This window comes from Ipomoea nil, unplaced genomic scaffold, assembly GCF_001879475.1.
Source record: "Ipomoea nil cultivar Tokyo-kokei standard unplaced genomic scaffold, Asagao_1.1 scaffold2565, whole genome shotgun sequence".
Taxonomy (NCBI): Eukaryota; Viridiplantae; Streptophyta; class Magnoliopsida; order Solanales; family Convolvulaceae; genus Ipomoea; species Ipomoea nil.
In genome coordinates, this window is record NW_017618993.1 from 248,435 (window position 1) to 262,514 (window position 14,080).

At 34.4% G+C, this 14,080-nt stretch overlaps 2 protein-coding genes across 2 annotated transcripts; one reads left to right on the forward strand and one right to left on the reverse strand.

Annotated features, from left to right (window-relative positions):
- The first annotated feature begins 996 nt into the window (after positions 1 to 996).
- On the forward strand, positions 997 to 3,735 carry LOC109153961 (trihelix transcription factor ASIL2-like). The gene is made up of 2 exons (XM_019301844.1): positions 997 to 2,067; positions 3,562 to 3,735. The coding sequence occupies exons 1-2, from the start codon at positions 1,164 to 1,166 to the stop codon at positions 3,573 to 3,575; spliced, it is 918 nt and encodes a 305-aa protein (XP_019157389.1). The 5' UTR covers positions 997 to 1,163; the 3' UTR covers positions 3,576 to 3,735.
- Positions 3,736 to 4,544: 809 nt separating this feature from the next.
- On the reverse strand, positions 4,545 to 12,719 carry LOC109153962 (protein LIGHT-DEPENDENT SHORT HYPOCOTYLS 10-like). Its single transcript, XM_019301845.1, has 2 exons — positions 12,024 to 12,719; positions 4,545 to 4,831 (listed from the first exon to the last, which is right to left on the reverse strand). Exon 1 carries the CDS (start codon positions 12,659 to 12,661, stop codon positions 12,077 to 12,079), a length of 585 nt encoding a protein of 194 aa, XP_019157390.1. The 5' UTR covers positions 12,662 to 12,719; the 3' UTR covers positions 4,545 to 4,831; positions 12,024 to 12,076.
- Between the last annotated feature and the right edge of the window lie 1,361 nt (positions 12,720 to 14,080).

Sequence of the window (14,080 nt, forward strand, 5' to 3'; positions counted from 1 at the left end):
AATAAAAATAAAATCATCCTTCACATTTTAATTGACTACATGTGATTCATCTCTTCCTCACATCATCATCTTTGTTTTCAAAGGCAAAATACCCTAGTAATGGTGCTACCAAGATATAATGGCACATTGATATGTCATTGTTATTTCGCCAAAAGTCACATCAAGTTCTAAATCATGTTATTAGTCACAAAATTATAACTCGAGAATGATGACTTAAACCTTAGTGTAGCATGTATATCTTACATGTGACTCTTTTCTATAAATAGTCACTAATTTTAGGTCAAACGAATCACACGTGATTAGAAATATTAAAACGGTGTATTAAAATCAAAATAAAATCAAATAAAATAATAATTAAAATTCAAATATGAGAATACTAAAATGTCACTTTATTCATGAGATCAACAACGACAAAAAAAATCATTTAAATTATCTCCAAAATTCAACCTTTTTGATCTAATGACTATATTTTATGGCAAAACTAACTAAATAATACAGTATAATGTAAATCTTGTTAATTTATAATTTTTATAAAAAATTTCAAATGAAACTTAGAAGGATAATCTTAGTAATAAAACTATATGCATTATTAATGAAAATATTGTAAAAATTGGAGGATTAGCGGAGCAATAAAGAGAAAGAGATAATAAGGACAAAATAGTAACTCCAAAAGGCAACGTCACCGGACACGCTCTTTGTCCCTTCACCGGCCAATTATATGCCGTTCCGTCTTTCTGAGAAAAAAATAAAATTTATAAAAAAAAAAATGGATAAATTAAAATTTTAAAAAATAAAATAAAATAAGAAATTGGAATCGACGATTACAACGACGTAACGTAACCCGAATTCCGTCCTAACCCCAAAACCGTCAGCCGTTGTCCACTCCCCTGTTTCTTGGTCGTCATCCTCACGCGCCCCGGCGACCTCTCCGAGTAATCTCTCCCTCTCTCTCTCTCTCTCTCTCTCTCTCTCTCTCTCTCTCTCATGTCATCATCACCGTACTACTTTCCCTCCCTACACATGCGGCTCACGCGCTTTAACCTCTCATCGCCCATCGCCAACCGGCGATGCCCTAAACGCAAACGCCATTCCTCCTCTAACAACCCCTTTCTTCTCTTTCAATCTATTCTTTGCTGTTTCTCTTCTCCGGTTTCGATCGATCTATGGGGGAGATGGCGGATTCTTTGACGGCGACGGCGCCGTCTTCGCGGCCGTTGCCTTTCCGTGAGGATTGTTGGAGCGAGGAGGCGACGGCCACGCTTGTGGACGCTTGGGGGCGGCGGTTTATGGAGCTTAACAGGGGGAATCTCCGGCATAAGGACTGGCAGGATGTGGCTGACGCCGTTAACGAGCTTCACGGCCACACGAAGAAGGGCCGCCGGACGGATGTGCAGTGTAAGAACCGGATCGATACCCTGAAGAAGAAGTACAAGGCGGAGAAAGCGAAGATCGTTGAGTCTGACGGAACCCTAACGGCGTCCACGTGGCCGTTCTTCTCGCGCCTCGATGTTTTGATTGGGAATTCCGGTAAGCAACAGTTTCCGAAAGTTTCGCCTGTAATGGCGGCGAGCGCGTCTACGTTACCGTTACCGTCGCCGTCGCCGTCGCCTCTGCTTCTGTCGTTACCGTCGCCGCCGATTGCGGTGCCGCTAGCGTACCGGTGGCCGACGCCGGCGGTGGTTCTTCCCCAGAAGCGGCCGGCGCCGGCCATGGACGACTCCTATTTCAGGCGGAACTACTCGGCCGTGGCTGCGGCGGCGGCAGCCGCCGCCGCCACGGAGGATAAAGATGCAAATGAGTACGACGGCAGGGAAGAATCGGAGGAAGAGATGGAGGCGAGTGAGGGGATTAAAGAGGAAGATGGAATCAGGAGGCTAGCCAAGGCGATTGAGAGATTCGGAGCCATTTACGAGAGGGTTGAGGGGATGAAACGGCGGCAAATGATCGAGCTTGAGAAGCAGAGAATGGAATTCGCTAAGGATTTGGAGCTTCAGAGGATGCAGTTGTTTATGGATACTCAGGTTCAGCTCGAGAAGATTAAGCAAGCCAAACGCCCCGCATCAGATGGTATAATAAAAATCCTAACTTTTTTTTTTCTTTGTTTATTTTTAGCAATTTCACTTAAGTTTTTCACAATTAATTACCAAACCATAAAGTCTTCAACTTTTTGTTTTTGTTTTTGTTAAAGTCTTCAAATGAATATTTGCTTTAGGCTTGTGGGATGAATGAGTAGGAATAGAAGCTTTCATGTGGAGTAGAACTGTAGAACAGAAAATTGCTGTTTAATCTTTATCCCAGATGCTGAATAGTTTATAAGTACTTGGTATTGTTCACCTTATGTGTTAGTCATGATTGTGTCTCATGAATTTGAATAATAAAGTATGCATCCTTGTTTGTGCTTATTTGTGAATCTGGGAAGCTATTCATCGTATGCTGTGTTCACATTGCTTTATATTATTGTTGGTATTTCACTATTTTGAATACCCCTTTCTGCAATGTGGATTGTCCGATCTTCTTGCATAAAAAAGGGTATCTTATTGGCTATGTACTCATGTAGCTAAGATTGATTAGTGCTCTGCTTGAAACCCCTCTCTTTTTTATATTTGGCTGCTCTGTGTTTATGCTCTTCGTGATTTTTGCGTTAGTGGTAGCAAGTCAAGTGAGCATTCGTAACAAGCCCTTTGATTTGTGTTGGTTTTGAGCTGGAGTATGGTTCGATGTGTTATTAGGGAAGTGAGCGTTTGTTTCGTGTTGAACCAATGGAAATTGTTTAAAAACGTATAATAATCTAAGGAATTTAGGGGAGATGAAATTGTACACTCACCTTTCATTGTCTTTCAAGAAATGCTAGACAAGCCTGTTGTAAAGCTAGAGAAACAGAAGAACTTTGAAAAACAAATCATCTACTAGCAAAAACCATGCAGGCTAAGCAAGTTAAGATAGAGAAATAAAGCTTTGAATTTGTATTTTTTATTTTTGTTGAACTTGTTTGAAACTGCCCCGTGACAAGAGTGATGTTGACATGCACGATGCTAATCGACTATAATCTTGGATCTTGTATTCAGTGTAGAGGTGATAGGTTTTGAACTCTCCATCTTTTTTCCTGACCCACAATGTCACGATTAAGGCTTTAGCTGGGTTGAGCTGTATGATATGACTTCTATCATCATATTTTCTGGAATAAGTTCTCACTTGTGGCCATAGATAACGGGAATTTTATCCTTTTTTAGTTTACATTGGCACTAGTTGTAACATGATAGTTTGTAGAGAAATACGACGTTTCAGACACGATTTGCTGCAGATTCTGTAGTTCTAAAGTTACAACCAATTCAATCTGATCTGCAATAGTTGAATTCCCCAAAAGTAGTACCTACCAATAGTGTTGGGCGATATTCGATTTTGGTTCTTGATGTGTATTTGAACTTGCAATTTGTTGATTGATTAACATTATCACCCTGTCAGCATCTTCCATTAAATTAGCATTATTATTTCAGAAACTATGCAGTTAAGTGATCTTTTTTCTTACTTTTTTTTTTTTTTTTTTTTCTCTCTTTGATGCAGATATCTATAGCTAGCCAAGCAGAGAAGAAGCTGTTCATCCTTTGGTGATAGATAGATTTAGGGTTTTTTTTTTTTTTTGTTTTCTGGGATTGTGTTTCTCATTTAATTTAGTAAAAAATTTCAGGACCATAATTATTTCTTCTGTGAAATAGTGGTAGATTAGCCTCCATCAAATTGCTAGCCCTGGGTTGTCTCCAGATTCTTGTCTAAACTGCTGAGAATGAATGTATATATATATATATATATATATATATATATATATATATATATATATATATATATATATATATATCATCAAAATTTAACCTTGTCAGGGTTTTCTTCCCAGAATATGCTCCACCTTGAAGACTTGAAGGATAATTGATCTACTGAAAATTCATCTATTCTCGACGAGAATATCTATGTTTTGTTACATTTATCTATAACTATGTGGATATGTGTGTAAATTGAATAACACCTTAATTTGTCCTATTTCAACTTATTGATTCTTTAATGAAGAACATTTTGGTGTAGGTGTTTATTGAGTTGTGTATATATCAGTGTTGTAAAAATTGCGCTCCTAGACCGAGGTGGTTTTAGCCCTAGACAGTTCAATTTGGTTGAGTGATTTTATGAAGAGATAAAATCCTAATTTGAGATTAAAGTGGTCAAAAATCAGTGTAAATTCTTAATTCCTTTATATATGTGTGTGTTCTTCCAAGTTGGAGAGAGGGATCGGATTTTTTATTTTTTTTTTTAAACTTAAAATCCGACTTTCGATTTGCATCCAATCCACTAAATCCAGTATTAGCGGATTTGATCTGCACCCTACGGATTGGATTGGATGTGGATTCTCCCTAAATTTGCTATAATCCGCTCCACGCTCACCCCTATACTTGGATTGCTCAGCCGCCAAGGCGCTAAGTGTCTTTGGGCACCTAATTAGCACTTAGCGCCTTTTGCAACATGAGTAAATAACTGTATATATAATATAGGGTGCATGATTGTTGAATTTCATATATTTACATTAATAGAGAAATAGAAAGATAAAAAGAAGTGATTGTTTTATAATTGCATACATGTGGGTTTTGTCTGTGTTTCATCATATCCTTCATGACAATTACGTACTTATACTAAAATGTTGATAACGTAAGACTCCTCCATTGAATCCAGTGGTGCTTTCATTTTAATTCGCCAAGACAACAACACCTACATCTCATCAAATGTCTTCATTATCTCTTTTCTCTTTCTCATAGAAGCTCCGCCACCCATCTGCTTTCACTAACCTTTTCTGCAATTTTCATGTCAAATATATTAACACTAAAATAAAATTAAACCAGTTAAGACAATCCACTAAAAAATATAATATTAGGTAGTTAAATTTCTATTCGCTTAGCTGGTGGACAAAAACTTCAAATACTGGCATTTACAAAGTTCACACCCTTGAGTAGTGACAGTAGGTTTTCCTCGTCATCCATAAAAATTTAAAGCACTACTATTTTTTTTAAAATACTCTTTTGGAAAAGCTGGATTGATCACAGAATCATATCCCGCCCCAACAGATTTGGGAGGATGTAAATTACGGTAACTTAATGGTTCAACAAACATGGCCAAGAGATTAGGGATCTGTCCACTTTAGGCATAATTCTCAATCACGGTGACTCAATGGCTCAGCAGACAGGGTCAAAGAATATGTCCACTTTAAGCATAATTGTCACACTGTCGCCGCTGAAATTTAAACATTAGTCTATTCTCCCAAATACGGCAAATTATTGTGTGGACCATGGTCCATACAATTGTGTGGACCATGAATATCAGGTACATTTTTAATATATTAAAAGTACATTATTTTTGTACTGAATGTAATTATATAAAATAATGTACCCTTAGTATATTAAAAATGTAAATTTTATTTATGGTCCACACAATTGTATGGATCATAGTCCATACAATAATGATTGCCCAAATACTACCTATTGAACTATCGAACTAAGCCCGTGTGTGCATATCCTACTATCCTAGTCTATAAGTTGAACACAGATCGCTTAAATCTCAATCGATTCAATGTCGGGACTGCATCTATTTTAAAATTGTTTTATGGATTTTTCGACAAAACAAATCTCATCTTAACCTAACAACGAAACCAACAATATTTGACACCTTTTATTTTCAGAAAAATTAACAAAATCAATGAAACAAAATTGAATAGTTTGTTTTCAAAAAATAAAAATAAAAAATTGAATAGTTTAAGAAAAAAACAATATTTTAACCCAAAGAATTTTTAACTTCTCTTCTAAAATCGTAGGATCCTTTCTTTCACTTTTTAACTTTTCTATTTTAACCCAAGGATTTTTATTTTCTTTTAAACTTTAATTAAATTGTTTATTTGACAAAAATAGTAAGAAAATAATTTTTTTATTAATTATTTCTTAATTGTAACTTTTAATTATTATAAAGAATATTTACTAATCATTATTTTTCTTTATTAAATGTAATTATTATTATTATTATTCAATATAGTAATATCCTTATAAGTCATTTGCATGTTGTCAATTAATAATATAATTAACAATTAAAATTTTACCAAACACTTATTTATAAACAACTAATACAATCAAATAGCGGATAGTTACCACAATACGCTAACCACTAACCGCTAATAACTAATTATTAAACAAGTTTGTTAAATTTATAGTGCAACACAAAACATGTTAACTCATTTTCTCAAACAAAATTCCTGACAAATAAGTGAATAACTAATTGCCAACAAAAGCGTTAAATTTCTAGGATGACACTAAACATGTTACCTCATTTTCTCAAAAAAAAAAAAAAAAAAATCCGACAAATACATTTTCACTAATTTAATGCATGGACCAAATGGAATAATCTAAGTATAAAAGAAAATAAAATTATTAAAATAAAGAAGATGAAAATTTAAGTGGTTTCCTTTTTAGGCCCCTCTATATAATGAAGATATAATATAATGCAATTAATTTTATTGGTTTTCAATGGTTTAAATATTTGTAATCTTGTGTTTACTTTTTTTTATTCCATTTGTACATATAAATAAACAAATTATATATATATATATATATATATATATATATATATATATATATATATATATATATAATGCAATTATCATCAATAGATAAATAAAAATATTAATTTACAATATCTGAATAACAAATTTTAACATTTCTAAATAAACGATAACCTATATAATGAATATACACACAAGAGGTCAATAGACATATGGTATTCCATATTATATTATTTTTTTCAATTTAATCTATATACTTCAATTTTTTAAATACCTTATATACTACCTGATTTTTTTTTCCAATGAAAAAACAATGGATTACATGAAATTAATACATTATATTCAATATTAACTTTTGCTATTCAACCTATCATGTTGCATTTTGGGGGGATTTGGCCAGGTATCGCCAAGATTATTATTATTTAGTTCGGCTAAGTCTGACTCATATTTAATTTGACATTGATAAATATAATATCTCTAAACTAACTAAATCGAAGAAAAAATTAATTTGTTTTTATTTTTTGTGTTGCGGACAAGACCATGATTTTTTTTATTTGGTTCAACCCAACCCAACCCAATCCATATTTTATTTCGTACATTGATAAATCATAAATGTAATAAGTCTAAATTTAAGAAATTGGAGAGAAAATTTAACTATTTTTAAATCTTTTCGACTATGTGTTAGGCCAAGCTATTTTTTTTTTTTTTTTTTTTTTATTGTTTAGCCCAATTCGACTAGACACATATTTTATCTGAAGTAGTTTAGTCTACTCCAAATAATAACTAGATAGATGGTGGTCTAACCTGGCTACCCATTTAACACCACTTAGACAGGGTGAGTGAGAACCAAGTGTGAGCTAGGAATCTAGAAAATTTCTTCTGATATTCGGAAGACATTGACTGTGTCATTTTTCTTTAACCAGAATGGGTATTCTCTATTGATAATCAAACACTATAAAATTCAATGTTGAAAAAATCGCTAGGCGCCCACTAGGCGCCTGGGGACCGCCTAGGGCGCCTAGAATACTTAGGCGGGCACTTAGAGCGCCTAGAACGCCTAGGCGGGCACTTAGAGTGCCTAGGAGGCCGACCGCCTACCGCCTAGGCGATTTTTGCAACACTGATAAAATTTGAAATATGACTTTTGGAAGTAATATTTCAAGTTTCCAAATGGACCCGAATTTTTTTCTTTGATCACAGAATTTCTTGATCAGTTAACTAGTGTTGGGTGGCGGATTGGAGAGTTGAGTCCAACATCCTGCTAACTAGTGTTGGGTGACGGATTAGACAAGACCATGATTTTTATTATTTGGTTCAACCCAGTCCAATCCATATTTTATTCGTACATTGATAAATGTAATAAGTCTAAATTCAAGAAATTGAAGAAATTTTTTAACAATTTTTAAATCTTTTTGACTATGTGTTGAGCCAAGCTGATTTTTATTTTATTTTATTTTATTGTTTAGCCCAATCTGACTAGACACGTATTTTATCTGAAGTAGTCTAGTCTAGTCCAAATAATAACTGGATAGATGGTGGTCTAACCTGGCCACCCATTTAACACCACTTAGACAGGGTGAGTGAGAGCCAAGTGTGAGCTAGGAATCTAGAAAATTTCTTCCGATACTCGGAAGACATTGACTGTGTCATTTTTCTTTAACCAGAATGGATATTTTCTATTGATAATAAAACACTATAAAATTTGAAAAATGATTTCTGGAAGTAATATTTCAAGTTCCCAAATGGACCCTAATTTTTTTTCTTTGATCACAGAATTTCTTGATCAGTTAACTAGTGTTGGGTGACGGATTGGACAAGACCATGATTTTTATTATTTGGTTCAACCTAGTCCAATCCATATTTTATTCGTCCGATCCATTATTGATAAATGTAATAAGTCTAAATTCAAGAAATTGAAGAAAAAATTTAACTATTTTTAAATCTTTTCGACTGTGTTGGGCCAAGCTAGGATTTTTTTTTTTTTTTTTTTTTTTTATTGTTTAGCCCCATCCGACTCGACACGTATTTTATCTGAAGTAATCTAGTCTAGTCCAAATAATAAATGGATAGATGGTGGTCTAACCCGGCCACCCATTTAACACCACTTAGACAGTGTGAGTGAGAACCAAGTGTGAGCTAGGAATCTAGAAAATTTCTTTTGATACTCGGAAGACATTGACTGGGTCATTTTTCTTTAACCAGAATGGGTATTTTTTGTTGATAGTCAAACACTATAAAATTTGAAAAATTACTTCTAGAAGTAATATTTCAAGTTTCTAAATGGATCTTAATTTTTTTCTTTGATCACAGAATTTCTTGATCAGTTAACTATTGTACTGTTGGGTGATGGATTGGAGAGTCGACTGTTGGGTGATGGATTGGAGAGTCGAGTCCAGCATCTTGCTATCAAAACGTGACGCTGACTATTATGCAAGTTCAAAGAAATAAAGGTGTGCATTCGCTACTAGCTATAGCTTTTGGCATATTAGTAATCGTTTAATCATGACAATTATTATCAGAGCAGGTCTTGCGATCGAATCTCATTAAAAGCATGTGTTGCAGTTGAGGTTAGGCAGTCGTGAGGATTGTTAGGTGGCTGGTTGGAGGGCCGACTACTAATTATAACTTTTGACATAGTGGTAATCACTTGATCTTGACAACTAGCTAGGACCACACCGACACTAATTCTATTTGTGTTAGATAGGGTAGCAAAACACTAATCATGAATTTTAAGGTAGTTATATTCCTAGAACACAAACTCAAGATTCCTAATTAAGATTGAAGAGAGTGCACAACACTACTCATGAATTTTAAAGTAACTGCATTATCATACTTAACCCAAAATCCCTAGTTAAGCTTGAAGAGAAGTACACCATCTCATTGACCTCTCACCACTAAAACTCATAACCAATTTCGATGGGATTAAATATAATAGCTAATATTTTCTTTAGTTTATTTTGACCCATATAATAATCTCCCCATTTGCTACTTATTATAATTCTCAAATTCTGTGGTACGTCATTCTAACGTCAATGCCACAATCAAACATATGATTGCTTCAAACTATTAATCCTATTTATGTGTGTAAGAGATTGCTAAATCCATCCATTGACTTGTTATCCTAAGCATGTGACCCTTCATAGTGGGAATAATATTGTCAAATTGTCCATACCACAAACATAATCTTTTCACTTCAGTTATACAAATCCCAGATGCTCTTCTCCATTTACGCTATTTTTGGATGGTAGAGAGGGAAAAGAAAATAGGAAAATATATTAGAAAAATAAAAGAAAAAATACTTTTATCCCTAAATTATAGGTTAATAGTAGACTCAATCATCGTGTTAGATATACCACCCCTTTTAGTTATTGAGGTGTTAGTTAAGTGATGCTTGCAATCTCTCGATTAATAGTTCTATTACTAATTGAATTTTTCCGTTTATTTCTCCTTTTTTTTCATGGCACACTTTAACTCTATAATTTACTGATAAAATAAACAGAAACGTAGACCATTGACTTCTATTATACTAGTTTAAAAATTTAGTGTAATAAAAATGTATAGTCTGCGTTTCTTGTCACTAAATCGTGGAGTTAGAATGAAAATTAGGGAAAAAAGAGAAATAATAAGAGGTAAATATTTTGTAGTAATCATGAAGGGTTCTAAGTAGTAATGGTAAATTTTGTCAAAAGCATTGAAAGTACTTTACTACCAACTCGAAAAATAAAAATAGTAACTCCTAGAATACAATAATTAGGGTCGTTATTACCCTAACTAGGACCAAAATTGTAATTTTTCAAAAATAAATAGCTAGATAGAAAATTTGTATTTGGACAAGCGGATCTAAAAGAATGAAATCAAAGAAATGAGGTGAGGGAGAAAGATATGAAGGTAATATATTGGGAATTAGAAAGGAAAAAGTAAATAATAAGGGAGAATGACTATTTTAGTCCTTTAATTATGCTATAATGGTAAACTTAATCCATTAATTATATATGTGACCCTATTTAGTCCCTGAATTATTCCTTTAATGACTATTTTAGTCATTCACCTTAAGTTTATGTTAAAATTAACTGTGATTGAAGAGTATTTGAAAATTTATTAGCTTCCACTCAAAATACAAACCAAATAAGATTTCTCTCTCATTTTCAATAATCATATTTTTCATCTCAATCTTTTTCTTTCTCATCTAATAGAAATAAATAAATAAATAAAATATTAAAAAAAATCATCCAATGTATTTTTCCTCCATTTTATGTCCCCCATCAACCCATCAAGGAAAACTAACATACGCAGCATTAATCATTAAAAAAATACCATTTGCATTCCAATGGAAAATTAAAGCTTTAATTTATTATATTTAGTACTTGTGTTAAGTGGGAGTTTCTGTTGATAATTTTCTACTTCATGAAAACATCATTTATACTATGCCTTAGTACCAAAAATGAAACAAAACATCTTTGATAGATCTTTAACAAGTACATACATTCTCTAGTTCTACTCGAGAAAATCAATGGAATAAACTTTATGGATTAAAGTACTAATACGAGTATGTTTTGCTAGCTACCTATATACCCACCTAAGGACAGACAACATATATGGATACCTTGGGCAAGCTATATATATATATATATAGAGAGAGAGAGAAATATATGTAACTATGTAAGTAGCTGCTAGCTTAGCTAGCTACAAACAGAAATGAGTTTTCTGCTTTCTGTCACCTATATTGGAACGACCAAACACCAATCATTACGTTGGGAATCAAAAGGTTTAATGTATGCAAAACAACATACGACGTACGATAAACACACCCTCGTCACCATTTTTGTTTTGTTTTGTTTCTCCAACAGTATTTTTTTTTTTCTTCTGTGTATAATTTGATACCCAAATTATTACTCCTATATAGTCCTATGGGAAGCAGGAAATCGTGGGGAATCTCACAAGGCCCGGATGGTGAAAAGAGAAATATCTTATCAAAGAAAAAACCCATTCTTTAAATTTAAAAAATTATTGAGAAAATTAATGATATGGTGTGCTTTTGGTATGTTGTTGTCACTTCACTTTCTTCATGACTATGAAGTTTAGGGTTTCATGGCTGGTTGGGTTTAGGGTTTAGATCACCATTATTATATTTCTAGGCTACTTCAAACTATTGGTTTATTTTCATGTTTTCAAGTTTCCACTTGACCAAAAAAAACAAAATTTTATTTGCTACTATATAGCCTATCTAGTAATTGTATATGACTATCAGATCAAGCTTTTACTACTAAGTCAAAAGTTATAGCTAGTAATGAAAGGGTAATTTTATTTTTCTCCTGTTTGTTTAAAGCAATCTTCAGTGTTATGTTTCGATGATAGGATGCTGGATTTGACTCTACGAGCTGATACCCAGCAAAAACAATGAAAATATTTGAAAAGAGAGAGAGATTTGGATGGGAGTTACCGTTTGATGTGGTGAAGGTGACGGAGAGCTTTTATTAAAGCTTAGCAGAGATGCTAAGTGGATTGCTTCAGATTATTGTGAGGGTGATGTTGATGATGATGAGGATGGTGATCATGGCCGCCGACTCCTTTGATGGGATTCAATCTTTTCTTCTTTTTCTTCTTGTACGGAATCCCTCTAGCTTTGGCCTGACATTCTTTCACTTCCCGGAGGTAAACCCGGATGGCGCCGTTGCCGAAGGGGTTGTTCTCCGGCGATCCGCCGTTTTCCTCGTAGGCGGCGCGGAGGCGGCCGATCAGGGCGTCGAGGCTGCCCCATGCTTGGCGGAGGGGGCAGGTGCAGGGGGCGGGCGGGTCGGGCTGCCCGAAGAACACGCAGCCGTGAAGGTGAACCTTAGTTTTTCCGAACTGGTCGAGGTAGCGGAGGAATTCGAGGACGTGGCTGCAGTTGCACTGCGACAGCGGCACCGGCGGCCGTTGGTTCTTTAAGTACTGCCCGAACGTGTTCCAGTCCCGCCGCTTCTGCGACTCGTAGCGGCTGAGCGGCGGCGGCGGCGCCTGATCTCCGGCGGTGGATCTGGACGAGCCCTCGGCCGCGGCGGCGGCGGAGACCTTGATCAGGCCGAGGTCGCTGTTCATGATAGATTATTAAAGTTGGGAAAGAAAATGGCGAAATTAAGGAGAGGAGAATTGATATATGAAAGAAAGAAAAATGGAAGAGTTGAGTGGGGAGAAAGATGAAGATCACATCCTTCAGTCCACTGAGGAGACATGTTAGGGGCCCCATACTATACTGCTTTTCTTCTTTTTTCTTCCCCAATTTTTGTTTTATATTCTTTTGTTAATATTTTATATTCTATTCTATTTCTATTCAATTCACTCTCTATATTATTAATTCAGCATAATCTAATCTTCAAGTCCGCCTCCATGCCTCATCAATGCATATATATAAAATAGGGTTGAAATGAGAACTAATACCTCCGTGAAAATGTGCGGGTTAATTAGTATCATATGTCTATCAAGGACGATTAGAGGCTGAAAATAATACAAGAATAAGAAAAAATGTATTGACATTTTTGTAATTACAACAATACATTAAATTTGGGAATATTTGATAGTGCATATATGTAGATGGCTAATAGTCAAACGTTTCTAAATGCACAGTCGTATAGTAATTATTATGAAACTATGGTTGTTTTTTTTTTTTTTTTTTTTTTTAATTTTATTTTCCAACCATTGATGATCTTATATGAATTTGTGAAATTAGTCCGCACGTTTTCACAGGACTACTAGTTCTCACTTGTTCATGCCTCTAAATATATATATAATTAATTTAAGAACAATGTTTCTATATATAAATGGCTCAAAAATAAGGGATGACAGTGACATTTTTATAATTATAGCAAACATCGGATGTGCACTGAGCAAAGTCGTCTTAGAGTGCATCCGATCCGCTAATATGTTAAAATGCAACTAACGTAACTTTAGTGCACTTTTTACAAACCTTGAGTGAATTGTTATATACGTGGTGCACATCCAAAGTTTGTAATATTTATGAAAATGTCATCGTAATTTTTTCTTTATTTTTGACCCGGTAATTATTCCAAATGGAATGATGAGATTATTTTATATTTTTTACATGAAGATTATTTTCACTTCAACCTACCTCCACACACACACACCATGTTATTATTGGGCAAAGATCTGAAATGTCGAATATAGCATCATCTATGACTAACAGATATTTAAAATGTTACACTAGTTGCTACATAATATAAGGAAAAAAATTGAAGTTTGACTAAAAGTTGTAATTTTTTTTGCATAACTATAAACGCTTAATTTGAACTATTTTTGACATAAATGTGGGGCTTAGAATTCAAAATATTACCACAAATGAGATTATCGTTCTTCCAAAAGGTTGAACCCCAACCCGACAAAGCAAGAGGCTAGATTTTTGCTTACTGCGCACAAAGTGTCCCCCTCACTTTGGAATGTTGTTCCCATACTATCGCTGGTGAGATTCAATCCCTAGTCATTCTTCCAAATTTTCACCTCTAT

What these genes read in the sequence shown, in the direction of transcription:
- LOC109153961 (XM_019301844.1), top strand. Translation starts at nt 1,164, where the DNA reads ATGGGGGAGATGGCGGATTCTTTGACGGCGACGGCGCCGTCTTCGCGG.
- LOC109153962 (XM_019301845.1), bottom strand. Translation starts at nt 12,661, where the DNA reads ATGAACAGCGACCTCGGCCTGATCAAGGTCTCCGCCGCCGCCGCGGCC.